This window comes from Prionailurus viverrinus, unplaced genomic scaffold (genome assembly GCF_022837055.1).
Source record: "Prionailurus viverrinus isolate Anna unplaced genomic scaffold, UM_Priviv_1.0 scaffold_45, whole genome shotgun sequence".
NCBI classification, from domain to species: domain Eukaryota; kingdom Metazoa; phylum Chordata; class Mammalia; order Carnivora; family Felidae; genus Prionailurus; species Prionailurus viverrinus.
The window spans coordinates 3,838,878-3,854,942 of NW_025927610.1; the positions used below are offsets into that span (position 1 = coordinate 3,838,878).

General features: G+C 51.2%; 1 protein-coding gene across 11 annotated transcripts in view; it reads right to left on the reverse strand.

The window, feature by feature from the left end:
- Nucleotides 1-910: 910 nt before the first annotated feature.
- PIGG (phosphatidylinositol glycan anchor biosynthesis class G) overlaps nt 911-16,065 on the reverse strand; it is a 44,064-nt gene continuing 28,909 nt past the window's right edge. For 9 of the 11 annotated variants that reach the window (XM_047847140.1, XM_047847138.1, XM_047847139.1 and 6 more), the window contains 4 exons: nt 13,929-14,120; nt 10,642-10,951; nt 6,669-6,832; nt 911-2,103 (listed from right to left, as the gene is read on the reverse strand). In XM_047847140.1, coding sequence (XP_047703096.1) covers nt 1,890-2,103; nt 6,669-6,832; nt 10,642-10,951; nt 13,929-14,120 — 880 coding nt within the window. In that variant the 3' untranslated portion in view covers nt 911-1,889. Of the gene's footprint in view, nt 2,104-6,668; nt 6,833-8,719; nt 10,220-10,641; nt 10,952-13,928; nt 14,121-16,065 lie in introns of those variants that run through there. The other 2 variants (XR_007149708.1, XM_047847144.1) reach the window with 2 other exon arrangements.

The window sequence follows — 16,065 nt, forward strand, 5'->3', positions numbered from 1 at the left end:
TCGTAACTCTGTGTGGTGATAGATGTTAACTAGATTGATTGAGTTGACCATTTTGGAATATATACAAATATCAAATCATTATGTAAGTTAAAATGCATGAGTTGGAAAACTTGTATCTGCCATTGTGAGCTTTCACTGTGTAAAGAGGTCTCTCTCTCTCTCTTTTTTTTAACATTTATTTATATTAGAGAGAGAGAGAGACAGAGTGTGAGTGGGGGAGGGGCACAGAAAGAGGGAGACAGAATCTGAAGCAGGTTCCAGGCTCCGAACTGTCAGCACAGAGCCTGATGCGGGGCTCGAACCCACAAACAGTGAGATCATGACCTGAGCCAAAGTCGGTCGCTCAACCGACTGAGCCACCCAGGTGCCCCAAGATGTTTCTTTAAAAACATTTTTTCTTTAATGTTCACTTATTTTTGAGAGCGTGCGAGAGAGACAGAGACAGAGCATGAGTGGGGAAGGGCAGAGAGAGAAAGGGAGACACAGAATCTGAAGCAGGTTCCGGGCTCTGAGCTGTCAGCACAGAGCCCAACGTGGGGGGACTCAAACTCACAAACCATGAGATCATGACCTGAGCCAAAGTCAGATGCTTAAACAACTGAGCCACCCAGGTGCCCCTGATCAGTGAATTTTAATAAACTGGAGCAGAGAATTTCACTGACACAGTTTCAGATTCCACATTGCAACTAATCTTTAATTTTTGTAAGTTTATTTATTTTGAGAGACAGAGACAGTGCAAGTGGGGGAGGGGCGGAGAGAGAGGGAGACAGAGAGTCCCAAGAGGGTTCTGCACTGTAAGCATGGAGCCTGATGCGGGGCTTGAATTCACAAAACCATGAGATCACGAATGACCTGAGCCGAAACTGAGAATTGGACGCTTAACTGACTGAGCCACCCAGGCACTGCAATCTTTTCTTTATAAAATAACTTTTATTTTAAAATAGTCTAAATCTCACAAGAAGTTGCAAAAATAGTACAGAAAGCTCCGCATACAGTTCACCCAGCTCCCCCAACTATCTCGTACACAGACCCAGAACTTCTCAACCAGGTAACTGCTAACTCAGGTGCAGACCTTAATAGGGCTTCACCTGCTTTACATGCACTTGCTTTTTCTCCAGTTAACCTTTAAGAAACCATTGTTTGTCGAGTTTTAATGGAGTCTGAAAAAGAACATCCACAAAGATTAGAAAAAGAACACTCCTCCCCCCTTTCCCAACCGTGTATTTGTGTGACTACTTCAACCAAACACACATGTCACAACAGAATGATTGCAGAATCTAGCCACCAGACGCTACAGAGATTTGCAAAAACGTGAAACAATGCCACTCTCCTCAGTACGTATTTTTCTTTTGGAAAAAAATAGTCACTTTTCTTAAAAATACGCTATGTTAACATGGACTGAATTTACATCTTTATTTTCAATGACTAGGTTTTGAAATGTCTTCATGTTGATAGATGAAACCCACCCATGATAACCGAAGCTCCCCGAGACCTCCAGTGTCTTCTAGGGTAGTGAAGGGTCTGAGCTCTGTGAGGTAAATGCCGGCAGTGGGTAAGCCTCCTCCCACAGACTTCCCGGGCTCTCTTAAGTCCACACGACGCCGCAATAACGCATACATTTGAGTCAGAGGAAATTAGAAGTTCAGAAGTTTATGGAGTTACTGTCAACAAGGGAACATGATTCATATTCAAACTATTTTAAAGTGACCTTTCAAATCACTTACTATTTGATCTAAATTCAAGTATAGCAGTGAAAGAAACTGAAGCTATTCATCAACTCTGTAGAATTCACAATATTTTTAAGAATGTTCTCGCATTTAAACAGATTTTTTTCACTACTCAAATGCATGAAGTGAATGGACTTTAAAAATATATTGTTCTCCCAGTGCCTATGACTTTGTGTTGGTTTGATCCATGGCTGTGAAGAACACACAGATGGCAGCTGTGATGAGGATGTGCATTCCCTCATAAAGAAGTTTTGGAGAAAACACGCTCCATATAAATAAATGGTAACGCAGGGATGTCACCAAAATGATATACGCAGAAACTGGAAAAGAACAGATCAGCGCGTAGCAGAAGCAAGCATGACTCAGTGCGGAACCACTGTTAATAAAAAGGGAAATATGGATTAGTACCTGCCACTTCTGCCTCATATAAGGCATGAACATAAAAGCAAACAGTATTTTTACTTTGAAAATGACCGTGGTAATTCTTGTTCCTGGCCCTCCACCCCCACCCTGGCCTCCCAGTCTGGATCTGGTCAGTCTGATGGGTAGGAGCTTGCCTGAGGGGACATCAGCTGCAGGTGGCTAACCTGTCCCTCTCCAGTGTCACAATCTGCAAGAATAGTTTTGAAAAGTGCCCTCCAGCTTGCAGTTATGTTTAAAAATTATGTGCATGTACTACTATACAGCACAAATATTATGAAACACAATGAAAAGAAAATCCCACTGGATGAGATACAAGTTTTGAGCTCTGCTTTGTGCTGCCCAGTGAAGCATCTGGTTGGTGTGGTCTGGGGACACCGGCCTGCGAGTGTTTGCTAAGCAAATGAACCGCGAAGAACATGCCCAAACATGAAACAGCCCTCAAAGCACATGCTCAGGTCGTGATCTCACGGTCTGTAAGCTCGAGCCCCACGATGGGCTCTGCGCTGACAGCGTGGAGCCTTCCTTGGGATTCTCTGTCTCTCCCTCTCTCTCCCCCTCCCCCACTGTCTTAAAAATAAATAAGCAAACATTAAAAAAAAGAAGACAAGTCTTAGTTCTGACGCCTCCCCTCAAACACCGCAATGAGCGTCTGTGGTCAGTCTATGCCACACATCACCGCTGCCCACTCTTCCTGAAGTGTGGCCTTCATCACACACACAGCTATCTTCACTGGGCGGGACTCACATCAGCAGTGCTTCGTATGGGGATATGGACACGGGCCTGGGATTACTGGACTTCCAGGTGGGGAGCGAGCACACCCACCAGAGTAGATGCTCTGTGTGCTTAGGGGAGTCTTGGGGTGCCATGCTCATACTGGGAAGGGTCTGGACATGAAAGGTGAGCAATGAGTTCTGTGTAGAGCAAAGGCTGGGAGGCAGAGGAGTGAGTGTGTGCACATGCGTGCTCCACAAAGGGGCTCCCTGGGCCTGTCGACCAGGCACAACACTCTGGTGCCATCTAAGATTCCCCCTGGTGTGCTCACTGTCCAGTGAGAGGAGCCAAACAGTCACCCAAGGGCCACAGGATGCCTGGCCCCTCATGCTCGCAGTTCTTGTCCCCTTCTGTGCCCTCACCTTGCCCTAACTGGTTCTCCGTCTTGGGCCTTGGTGCCCATCCTTCCTTCCTGCCGCATTCTCCAGCTGCCTCATCATCCCCGGCAGGCAACATACTCTCTCTGCTTCTACTTGCACGCCATCCTGTGGCCTCGTCCCTTTGCGCGTGCTCCTCTCCAGCTCCCTTGACTGATCGTGACCACTTCCACCCACGTGCCCTTCTCTGGGCAGCTGTCCTGACCAACACCAGCAGACTCAGGGGCTCAGCCACTCTGGGCTCATCTCTGTGATGTGCTCAGCAAGTAACGGACCCGTCTCTCTGCTACTGTCACCAGCCCATGAGCTCCTGCACCTCGGGTCCCACTGAAGATCCAGTCCATTAGGCCGAGGACCTCCAGGGAGCTGGGCCCTGAGGCATTATCTCATTACGTCCCTCAAGGGCCACTGCACCAATACCGGTGAAACTCTTGGGAACAGCTTCCTGGGTGAATACTTGTGGCCCATGGCTCTGCTACCCCTCTCCTGGGGAGTGCCATGGAGTCCGTGCTTAGCTAAGAGCCTGCGGACCTTGCTCCCTTCTTGAGCAGACAGCACGGAAGCTGGAGCTTGCCACAATTTCACACATAGTAAACATGACCTAGTTAGAAAACTCTGGCTTCTTCCTTCCATAGCAACATCCAGGGGGTCACCATTCCCACAACCTCAGCTAAGATGACCTGCACTGTAGGGAGTGAATGAAGGCCTCACAGCCTAGCTCAGCATGGCTGCCCGTGCCACCAGGCTCTAGACCTGAAGCCAGCCCCTGTAGCCAAGGGTCATGAACACCCAGGGCCCAGTTTCTGAGCCACTAGCAATATTTTCTTTTTCTACTATTTTAATATAGCTCTAGTTTTCTTACTTGACTGAAACAAAACAACTCCAAAAACCAATGAGTAGAACTTGAGGTAAAAGTAAAAGCTTTTAAAAAAGAAAAAGCAGGGCGCCTGGGTGGCGCAGTCGGTTAAGCGTCCGACTTCAGCCAGGTCACGATCTCGCGGTCCGTGAGTTCGAGCCCCGCGTCAGGCTCTGGGCTGATGGCTCAGAGCCTGGAGCCTGTTTCCGATTCTGTGTCTCCCCGTCTCTCTGCCCCTCCCCCGTTCATGCTCTGTCTCTCTCTGTCCCAAAAATAAATAAATAAACGTTGAAAAAAAAATTTTTTTTAAAAAGAAAAAGCAAAACCTTTTCTAAAATAAAAGAGAAACATTTCTTAATTAGGGAAAACGTCATGTAATACTCTCCAGTTGATTAAAATGCTTTCAGCTTACTTAAAAAAAATGCTTTGTTTTTTTTTTCTCCCCAATACAGATAGATGAAAAGTGTCAGGAAAATCAAACTGCGATCCCAGCACCAGAGAAGCTGCCCTTCACAGAAGCCTAGGCTCTCACTGTCTGGCCCTCATCCTTCCTGGCCCACCTGTTCAGCTGGTCTGCAGACCAGACACGGTGTGCTTAGCAGAGCCATGTGCACTAAGGCAGTCAAGCTCTCCAAGGCAGAGGCGAGCACGCCTTGCCAACTCAAGGCCCCCTGGGTCCCCAACACATGACGGCACTGACGAGGACCGAGGCCTCCCAACCCAACCTAACCCTGGTCACAGAGACATCTAGGAGCCCGCTAGGGAGAGAACCAACAGGTCAGTAGTGGTCTCGTGGCCCACGTAGGTTCACAGGCAGCACGAGAGCCTGAAGGTTATCGCGGGCAGTGCAGCGGCCCCCACATGCCTCTGCTCCAGCCAGCAGTGCCTTGGCTTGGAGGCGCTGACCATCAGACGAGCAGTGACTATCCACAGACGGTCCCCAAGTGTGCATCCGAGGAAAACACACTGACTTGTAGGCATCTCTCCTCAGGAAACCTAGAGCGAGCTGGAGAAATGAGACTCCCACATTTGGGAAGCCAAACATCAACCGTGGCAATTCAGAGGGGCGGCCAGAAGGTCCCGGAGTAGGAAGCCTGCTCTCCACAGGTGAAGCCTTTACTTGCTTTCTTGCTCTAAACTTTGACTAGAGGGTATCACCTCACTCACTCCTACACTCCCCTCCACCCCTTACGTGACTGTGGAATGGGAGAAGATGGTGGCCCGTGGACATGAACTTGGGGGCAGAAGTCGAGGGTCCCTGAGGCCTGAGTCTCAGGAGCTGGTCTGGGGTGAGGACGAGAGGCTTCCCATGAAGTATGTGCTGTCCTGAGAGGTGGGACCTGAGCATGTCCCGGGAAGTTCAGACATGGGTCAGCAGTCACCATAGCAGGGGCTGCACTCTAATGGGGGGGCAGAGGAGTGGGGGTCTAGAGGGGTAACAGGGACAGGAGGCCTCAACCTCCCCCAAGCGACATCCCCCTGTAGGACTGGGGACACAGCGGGACATTTGGCAGGAATATTGTCCTTCTGGGGCCTGCCCCGCATGTTCCACAGCCCACTCAGCATGTGGGGGCTGGTCTAGCACCTCAGCCAGACGTTGGCTTTCAGAGGGGAGACCACGCCTGTGGGGTGTTACTGAGTAGCTTAAGAAAGGCAACGGTGCTTTTGGGACTGGGGCACTGAGAGAGCCCCGACACACGTTGCACGGCTGCTCACACCACCTCCAGCACCCGTGGGACTCCTCACATAGGCCCCACCCCCCAGGAGGTGATACCATCACACCGTTTTACAGAAGGGAGAGTCTGGGCCTATTTGGAAAGTGCGGAATCAGGCAGGCCACATGCCCCTCAGGCTGCACTCTGCCAGGCCGGACCCAGGCGCTGTTACCGTGGTACACACACTGGGAAGCCCCTGCCTTATGAAGCCTTCTTTCTGGGAGGGCCAATGCATAAACACATGAGGAAGCAGGGAGGAGCATGGTGGGCAGGAGGATGGGGTAGGCTGCCCCATGGGCTGGCCAGAGGGGCGGGCCACCGGGTGGAGCCCGATGGGGCCTCTCGGTGGCAGGGCAGGGCACGGCCCCAGAGTATGCACCCACTGACGGCATCCCCTCAGGCCTGTGCAGGCTCCTCTGTAGCAGGGGTCCTGGAGGTGAGAGCCAGCATGTCCTGTCTTTGTGCCCGAAGGGTGGCCAATAAGGCCACCAGCAAGCAAAGAAACCGAGAAGGGTCCCTGGAAACCATACCCTGGTATAGGCTGGAAGAGAGCAGCAGAAGCTGGCCGCCCCTGTGGCCTCCCCATCATCCCGACACAAGGCCCGGGTGGCCACAGACCTGACCTGCACCCGCCTCTGGCTCACATGCTGTGGACTGTTCATTCTTATTTGCGGAAAGGAGAATGCATGAAGACTTTTAGCCCCTTGGGGTCTGGAACCCTGTATCTGGAATAAGGTACTCTCTTTAAACGGCCGACCTGCCATCAGAGTTTGTGCTAAGAGACAAAGAACAGCTTCACCTGCTGGTTTCTGAGCTCAGGAAGCTCACTAAGTGGCTGGCCCACAGCACGGGTCCTGCGAACGTTGCAAATGCGGTCAGGAACACAGCTGGGACCTCCACGTAGGTGTCCAGGCCCACGAAGCCCGCTGAGATGTCCACCGTGGCTATGTTGTTGGAGTTTCCCTGGAACACAGGTAGAAGCAGCACTGACACAGCCACCAGCAACCGAAGAAAGCTGCATGTGGTCACAGTGACACGGACACCCAGGAGCCCCAGATGCCCGCCCACTCCTTTCCCACCTCGCCGCCAGGTGGGGAGGAACAAATATACGTCTGCCGATGAACTACGGAAAATTCCAAACCTTCCTCAGATCTATCTACTTAAGACAGACACGCCGACCTCCCTACAACAGAGACCCTGTCTGAGGGCTGCACCTGGTCTTGGGAGGCAAGGTGGCCAAGGAGAGGCTGAAGGTGGTGTTGCCACATGGCTCTTTCAATGGGTGAATGCTGCTGCTAGGAAGAAGAGGGCACGCTGGCCACTGGGGGGGGGGGGGGGCTTGGCCTCCAGCTTACGTGTCGGATCCGAGACCCTGGTGGGTAACGAATGCATGGCTCATCTTGCACAAAAGGGTAGGGTCTACATCCAAGGGAAGGGTCTCCTAAGATTCAGTCCCTCTCTCTACTGGTAGTCTTCATCACTGCTGGTGACCTTTTCCTTAGCTACTCAGGACATTTATAAGTTTGATCGCACAAACGTCTGTCCCAGCCCAGCAAAGATCCCTCCTGGAACCACTTATCGATGGCTGAGGACACAACTCCAGCCAGGTGTTCATGGCTTCACAGACTTGCCAGTGGAACCCCAGTGCCTCCTCCTTTGCTGCGTCATTCCAGATGGTCACCGGGTCATGTTGGCAGACCTCCCAGATACCTCAGAGACACCCTCTTACAGCGGGCCCCTCCCCGGACAGCAACCTCTCCTGTGCAGCTTCCCCTCTGCCCACTTTGCCAGTGGCCGCCTGAGCCTTTGCGATTACGTAATTCCCATTCAGAAGCCCCTTGCGACAGACCGGGGAGACCCTGGAGCTGCTGAGCAGAGGGAGGAAGAGTCCCAAGTGCTGTGGCAAGGGAGGCACGATGAAGGACAAGTGGATCTGACGCTGGGAAGCGGCCGGAGATCCCACCGAGGCCGGCTCACTCGTATCGAGAGAGGGTTGACTGCAATACTGTTATCGCAGCCAAGGCACAGACGGCCTGCTCTGGGGCTTTACTTCCATCGACTCATTCAGTCCTCAACAGTCCTGATGTGGTGCCATTGTGACCCTCAGGGAACAGGTGGGAACCCAGGAGGCCAGCTGGGTACCAGGAATCACGGAGCTGGGGGCAAGAAGGAGGGGCAGCAAGCCTGTAGGTCTTGTCCCGGGAAAGCTGACTATGAGGGAAGGGCTGTGGGCAGGGGAGAGGCGAGGGAGACCCACACTGCCGCTGCTCAGGATCCGACGTGCCGCAGGACTTGCTGCACAGGGTCTGTGCTGAGTTTGCGTGTGGACAGGCCCCCCGGCACACACCACAGTCTGCTGCGGGTTCCACTGCCCAAGGCAGCACCGGACGAGAACCAGTACCACGTGCGATCACCAGGGCTCCTTCCTCACCACCCGGGGAAAGTGGCCGCATGCCACGGAGGAGCACACTGAACGCGAGGCCGTCTCCTTGCTCGGGGCGTGACCGTGGCTCCTCAGTCTTCCTGACACCGAGGCCTCAGTGCAGGACACTGTGCCAAGCCAGCAGCCACTTTCTCCATCTCGGCTCAGAGGGAGCCCGAGTGAGTCTCCCCACCCGTGCCGGCAGTGTCTACCGTGTGGCTAGTTCACGAGCACCATGACGTATCTGTGGATATGCCGAAATCGCTCCCGTGTGGACTCCTGGCGGTCCACGTGCCCCTGGGGTAGGAGCGTCTGGTGCCCATCAGACACGCTCACTGTGTAGCATGGCACCCGGGAGCCTGGAGAAGGGAGAGGGGCGGGCGATTTTCCATGGCGATGGTATTCCCATTCCCCACCAGGGCACTCACGGTCAGAGACGCGGAGACTGTCAACAGTGGAACTCCCGGACGGAGGTCACCACCAGGAACAGGCCTGTGCATGGCTTTCAGACAGAGAGAGGACCATGAGACTGACGGGCCACCTAGACATTTCTGGAATGCCCAGAAAAATGTAAAGTCCTTCTACAGCAACACAGCAGTCACACTGAATGGCCAAGAGTGAAAGAGCCCTAACACAGGCGTGTCGCTGCCAACAAAGCAGAGTAAGTGCCATCCAGAGGCCGACGCCGACCCGCGCCTCTCTCTTCTGCGGCTCATGGTGCCTCAGCTGCTTGCTTCGTCCTTTCCCCCTTTCCGGCTGGTGTTCTGGAATTCCTGGGCTAACTGTATTCCCTCACTTCCACAGGGCTGTTTCTACATTTCTACCGGTAGCTAAGAAAGGCTGTGGTCTTTGAAATGTGGCTGCTTGACACCACGGAGACACACACACGACGGAAAGACCGGGAGGCCCAGCCTGTGAGGGGTGGAGCTGACTGACGGGCAGCGTGGACCTCAGCCACCAGCACCTCGTGGGATGGGCAGCGACTCCAGGGAAGTGCGGTCACTCTCCAGGTCCTACGGACTCCAGTCGTGCTTCTCTGTGGGTCCTGGAGTAGTATATAGTAGCAGTGAGAGCTACTATATAGGGTGCCTCCCGTTCTTCACTACTTTAACCCTTGCAGCAGCCAAGGATGAGATGAGGTGTTAGTTACTCCATTTTACAGATGAGACCAGGGCACAGCAGGTGCCTGCCAGACGCCAAGTGGCTTAAAAGTACTGGACACCAGTGTCAGGGCTGCAGCTACCCACATTTCTGCTGGGGACAGCCACTCTGGAAGCCACCCAAGGGCAGGACTGGAGACAGAAGTATGGAGTCCCCCAGGGGAGACGGATGGCAAGGGGGGGGGGTGGTTCTGAGGGTCAGGTCACATCCTCTAGGACTTATGGATTTCTAGAACTTCTCCCACCCCCTTCTGGCCTTCAGGGAACAGATGGAAAGCCATGATGGGGGGCTGCTCTTTGGGGGATGCCATGAGCACCAGGAAACCAGGAGAGAAATAGCAAGGTCAGGGAAGAAGCCCAGGCCCACCTATCGGAACACACAGACCACACAAGTCCCCAGGGTCTGGAAGAGGAGGGAGGAGCTGGTGCTCACAGAGGAAGTACGGATCCCCACTGTAAAGATGGGAAAACACAGCTGAGACACTCAGGGATTTGCGCACAGTTCTTCCACCAGAGGGCACAGGGCCGACAGGGGAGGCTGGGAAGCTGTGCCCACCCTCCAGGGTCCTAGAGGCAGCAACTAGGTTGAGGGTGGGGCCCTTCGAACTGGGCAGAGAGATGTGGGAAGGCTGGGATGGAAATAAGTCCCTTTATGGCCAGGAGCTGGGCCCTCTGTCCACCTGCCCAGGCGCCGCTCCAAGCACACAGGCAGATACTGAGGTCCATCCTGGAGGCAGCTTGGACTTGCTTCTGATGGGCCCTTTAACACTGGAGAGAAGACGTGACGACCACGGGGCCCCGGGGGATTCATAACCACGTGAAGACACCCAACAGCATGGCCAGGGGAAAGGGAATAGAAACTTCAGTTATCACTTCATCAGATAAAGCAATGGAACAGTGAAGTGCCTCCCTAACCAGTCACGGTAAATAGACCTAGTGCACAACCACACACTGTCTTAAGCACTCACGGATCCACACTGAGGGGGTCGGTCTTAAGTAAGTCACTGAATTTTATCCTATCAAATACACATGAAATTTAAGCATCATTCCCCCACACCATACTGAAAGTCCCTTCACTGAACAGCCTTTTTAACTTCCCAACTTATGGTAACCTTTCTCAGAGAAAAACTAAAAGAGAAATGACATAAAAAGTTAATAGGCTTCTATTCACAATAGCAATGAAAACCTACCTGGAAATAGAAGAATGCTTGACCAAACCAATAATGCATTACAGTGATCTCAGCTGCATCATGCCTCAGGGGCTTCCAGATGAATTTAGTCATTATAGTCTGAATCAAGAGGCTAAATACTAAAACTGGAAGATTATGTGGTCTAAAAAGCAAAGCAGCCAGAAGAACTAATCCACTATATATCTCCCATAAACCCACAGTCTTGATTGTGAAGTCTGCAGCAATGACTTGAGATTTAAGCAAGTCTTTGGTGCCCGTGAACAGAATGCCCAGGACAAAGACATGAACAAAACGAGCTTCAATAAGACCCCTAAAAAAAAAAAAAAAAAGCAAAAGAGTTTGATTCATTAGCACCAGCTCGAAAGACTCAAAACATATTTTTCCATGAAAACCAAGAGTCCACTTAGCTGACTAAAGAAGCCATAGTGCCCGTCTACTTGGGTGACACCATGGAAGTGGGGGTGTCTGCTTCTGCATCTCAGCCTGCAGGACTCCCCTTGCTCAGAGGCTGGCAGGCCTGTCCTCTCTCTGTGCACATCTCTGATGGAACTGACTCATGGGAATTCTGGGGAGTCCTGTTCATCTGGCCCAAGGATGGCCTGGCACAAGGCCAGAGCCATCACTTGTAGGGTGCCAGAAAAACTGCCCACCTGCTTCACACGGTTAATTTGAAAGACCCCTGCAACGGGATAAGGTCAAGCTCTAGCAGAAACTTCCGTTAAGTTCATAATGCTAAGATACAACTGGACGTGCTCACAACCATAAGTACTTGCGTATGTACACGCATGCACACGTACACAATGGTGCAGAGAACACTGTGGGGCCTGCAGAAGGGCAGGTTCATCTGGGCTCTGCCACTTACTAGCTCTGTTGCTGGGGGAAGTTACTTAAGGCTTCTGACGCTCACTTCATTATCCCTAAAATGAAGAGAAACAGTACCTACACCTCACAAGCTCTCCTGGGAGTTAACCAAAGAACAGAGGTAAAGTGTTTGGCACGTAATAAATGTTAAGGATTATTAAGAATTATTTTAGCACTTCACTTACAATTATTTGTAAAGGATATGATTTATGACACCATACCAAAAAATTTCATCTAATGAAACACATATATCCCTAAAACATATTTTAAATAAATTCTATACATCGAGTATTTTATAAATACTAGAAAAGCTGATCACTTAAAGTAATGCTAAATAAACAAAATTTTAAGCGAAATCATTATCATAATAATGTTATGTGTTTTGAAAAACTGAATGTTCCTATCTCAGATTTTCCTCGGAAGGTTTGTGCACCTAAAAAAAATTCCTTTTTAAAACCACAGTTAGTTTAATTTGAACAGTCCGAGCACTGTCTGCTGTGGGCCTCTAGTGTGTAGACACCAGCCACAGGGCCATGCGGCAGCCAAAGAGAGAGGGTTAGGTGCAACCCCCTGGCCAAGGTGTGCTAAGCAGAGAGCTGATGACAGACCCAGTAGGGTTAAAGAAGGAGAAATCAGCCAAGGTCCGAGTCATCAGAGGGGGTAGAATGCATTCTGGGTGGTGAATACGAAAGAGAACACCAGTGGGTGCCTTCAAGGGGTTCACCTCCTTGCCCCAAACCATTCAACGCTATCTAGGACAATGTCCACCTGACCTTCCACTCCAGCAAGCCTGGGCATCACAGTGGAGAAGAGGCAGGAGCTAAATGTAACGGAGTATCTTAGAATATCTATGGACAGCAGCAGACTGAATGGAGAGAAGCAGCTGTTAGGGAAATCTAGAACCTGCAAGGCTCAAGACCTGGAGTAGATCTCTTAGTGAGAGGGATCTAGAGCCAGGATAGATGGGGGTGGGGAATGGAAGCATTTTACAGGCAGAACACCAGGCAGTGAAGGTTAGTGAAAGGGTGCATTGAACTATGCTTTGAACACCAAGAAGGTACATGCTGTAGTGTCCATGAAAGGTAAGTGATCCAAGTCTTGAGATGAGTGAGGAGGAAATTAGGTGCACCGATCAGAGAGGAAGCGAGGAATGTATTCACGTATCACGCTTTGAGATTTAGACAGCCCTGTGGACATCCTCAAGTGTGACATCTAGCCTTGACATCTGCCCAGAGTCTCAGACTCCAAAGTGAGCAGCCTTTGAGATGTCTCTACACCATCCTCCCCCTACCTGACCTCCCTGCTTCGGGTGAAGGCCTACCACCCTGCCGTCACCTCAGCCAGGCTCTGGGTATCACTTCAACTGCCCGTACTGTTGGCAGGTCCTATTTTCAGGTGGGCCTCATGCCTCCTGGCCACTCACACAGCCTGGCCACAGCCCTCAGCTTACACCCTGACCTTTTCTGAGAAGATAACATTTGCTTTCCTTTCTCTGATTAGAAAAGGAATAAAAAAATGAAAATGCATGGCAAGGAAGATCACGAGCCACCTGTGAGTCTGTGTCCTAAATCTAATCACAACCAATTACATATTTGAGTCTTTCATACCAACATGAAAAAATACGCATCTACTTCATAAACTGGGGTCATATGATAGTTTTATAGCCTCCTGGTCCACATCTTCTCATCGTCTATGAAAACACAATACCCAGCACAGAGCTTTAACATCACTCAGAGGTTCATCCCACTACTGTCGGCCAATTATCTTGATTTGTACTCTGTGTACCTGTAAATAATTTTTCAGAGAGCGTGCCTGTGTCCTGGTTCCAGGCCTCATCTCTGGTTCTGTTCTTGAGCTAAATTTCATAAGAGGGTGCCCAGGTCACAGGGTTGGATACACTCAAAGTTCTTGCCATGTTTTACAGCCTCCAGAACAGCCTCTGCTCACCCCACCCCACATTGCCTTTAAAAAAAGAAAAGCTGCCAGTTTTTGACACATAAAATGTGGCATTTATGCCTCAGTCAGCACGGGGGGGGGGGGGGGGAGGCCCTCCCCACCCCAGGAATTCACTGTCAAATTACGGGAAAGTTGACTTTTCTGGTGTGCTTTGTTTCCCAACTGATAGGAAGCGACCCCTCTTTGTGATTCCTGTTACTACTTCTTGACCGAGAAAACCGAATCCTTTCCGTTTCTTATTTTTAGAGAACCCTTTACTGTAAAAAATAAACCTCAGTGACCTTACTCCGTTATCTGTCTTTCTCCTGTCAAAGGAAAGAGACTAAAAGAATCAGTTTATTGAGGCATTCCTTGTCCAGGCTCTAGTAACTGCTGAGATCACGACTCACAGAAACCGATTCCAAAGTTCTAAAGACCGCGTGGCACGTTTCAGTGTATAAAACATTAAATAGATTTGCCAGTACGCTTACTTGGAAATGTCTTTGCTGTCTCGTTGCCATGGGAACAGGACATTTCCAATGGCTGCCCGGTAGCAGTAGACGCCCAGGAGTCCAAGTGCCATGGCTACTTTTGACGTCAGGGAGCACCTCCTCTGCACCAGCGCAAAAATCATGATGAGTGAGAGGGCGGCCAGAACGGAGAGCTCAGCTTTATGATCAGAACTGAAATGAAACGGAAAATCCCCAAATCGCTAGTAAGTATAGCGATCGATGTTACGGATCTACACCGAGTGGCTTTCTAGGAACTGTATTAAAAATAGCTGGTTTTTCTGAAAAGTAAAAAAGAAAAGAAAATCGTTGGTGCTTTAAATTCAAAGGTTCTTAAAATGCGACAAATGAGTTAACCTGAGCTCTCATTTCTCATTCACAAATGGTCCCTGCCACCAGGTCTGCACTGGCCAGCACAGTGACCTGTATAGAACGCTCTCCACTGGCTCCCCTGGCAACTCCATGTTCCCCCAACCACCGGTGAAGAGATTCTGGGCAAACTGTGTACTTGCCAGCATACGTCCTGCTCATGGGAGACCAGCACGTCCTGGCGCAATCCTCTCTCATTCCCTCATTAACACAGATTGACTCACTTGAGAGTGTCTGCTTGTTCCCAGGCGAGGAGACTTTGCAGTCAGGCTCGGGGCACAAAGCCGTCATGGCAAAGCTGCGCCCCTGTCTCCGTCCGGCCCCCGCCCACCATCCTGCCACCCCAGTGAGTGCTGCGCTGGAAGGCAGGACTCTTTTGTTTCATTCATCACAGCATACACTCACGAAGGCCAGACACTCAATAGCTGTTAAGTGGATGAGTGACTAACCCTGCCAAGGTAAACACACAGCAGTGGAAAAACTACTTGGAAAAGACTCAGAGGAAAGATACGGCCAGCGTCAGGACATGGGCCCAGGGATGGCGGGAGGTGATGGGTGTCGTGCTGGGGCCTGGCCCTGCCCTGGTGCTTGGTCTGGGAGGTGGTCACCTGGGTGTCCATTCGCTGTCGCTCTTTCAACTAGATGTTTTATGCACTCTCCTGGATTATTCATTGTAACAACTGAAAAATAGCAATAAAGAAGGTGAGTTCAGATGCCTCTCAAGAAGCCCTCCTCTGAAGGAGAAATGGGGCCACGTTGCAGCTTCTTCACGAGCTGACAGGACTAATTCAGCAGCACGGGGAAAGCTGTGATGCAGGAAGGGGCACCCTCTGAGGGGAAGAGGTCGGGCCTGATGTGTCGGAGGAGGGTCCAGACTGAGGAGTGGGCACAGTGGCCCCTGGAGAGGGGGGCGGGGCATCAGGGGTGGGATCAGCACATTCTCCTGCAGTGCCTCAACTCTCCAGAAAGGTAAGTGAGGCTCCTGGGCTGTCCCAGAGCTGCCCCAACCTCACATGCTCAGGCAGAGGTCTCGAGTTGCTTCTGCTTCCTCACCTGAGGTGGGACAGGCCAGCGATCTCTCTCCAGGCCTGCTACAAAAATGAAACGAGCAGGCACGTGGCAGGACCCGGAAGAAGCTGCCTGTGGTTCCTGTGGTTGCCAGAGGTTTGCCAACAGAGTTAGCACTTGGGAGAAATTTCCCACAAGAATTATTTGACCAGAGGGATGACTTTTATAGCCTGTGATGGATCTTTCCAGGTATCTTGGAGCCACGGCAGTGTGCGGTCAGGGGTCCTCTGCTGCTCGCCGGGACTGCGTTCTATCACTTCCTTTTGTGTGTCTGCTGTGAGTAAAATCACACCTCGTTGTTTGACCCTACGCTCCCTGATCACTAGGACGGTGGGCATGTCCCTCGTCTTTCTGTTGGCATTCCCTCCTTTAGGAATGTGTCTGTCACTGTCCTGAGCCCCCTTCCTGCTGGCGACTTTCATACAAGTCCTTCACAGCGACAGGAAATAAATTTTTATTCTGTTCTCTTCCTTCTCCTTTAGTTTTCTAACTCTTCACTGACAGACAATTAGAATATATAATACAGCCAGTATTTTCTGTCCCAGTTTCCTCTCTCTCCTGTGATCCTCCCCATCCACTACACTTTCGACTAGGTTGTCCAGCCATCAGCCTCAGGGTGGGGAGAGAGGGGAGGAAGGACGGAGGGAGCATGGCCCTGTCCCAGACCTGCCTTGTCGGCGAG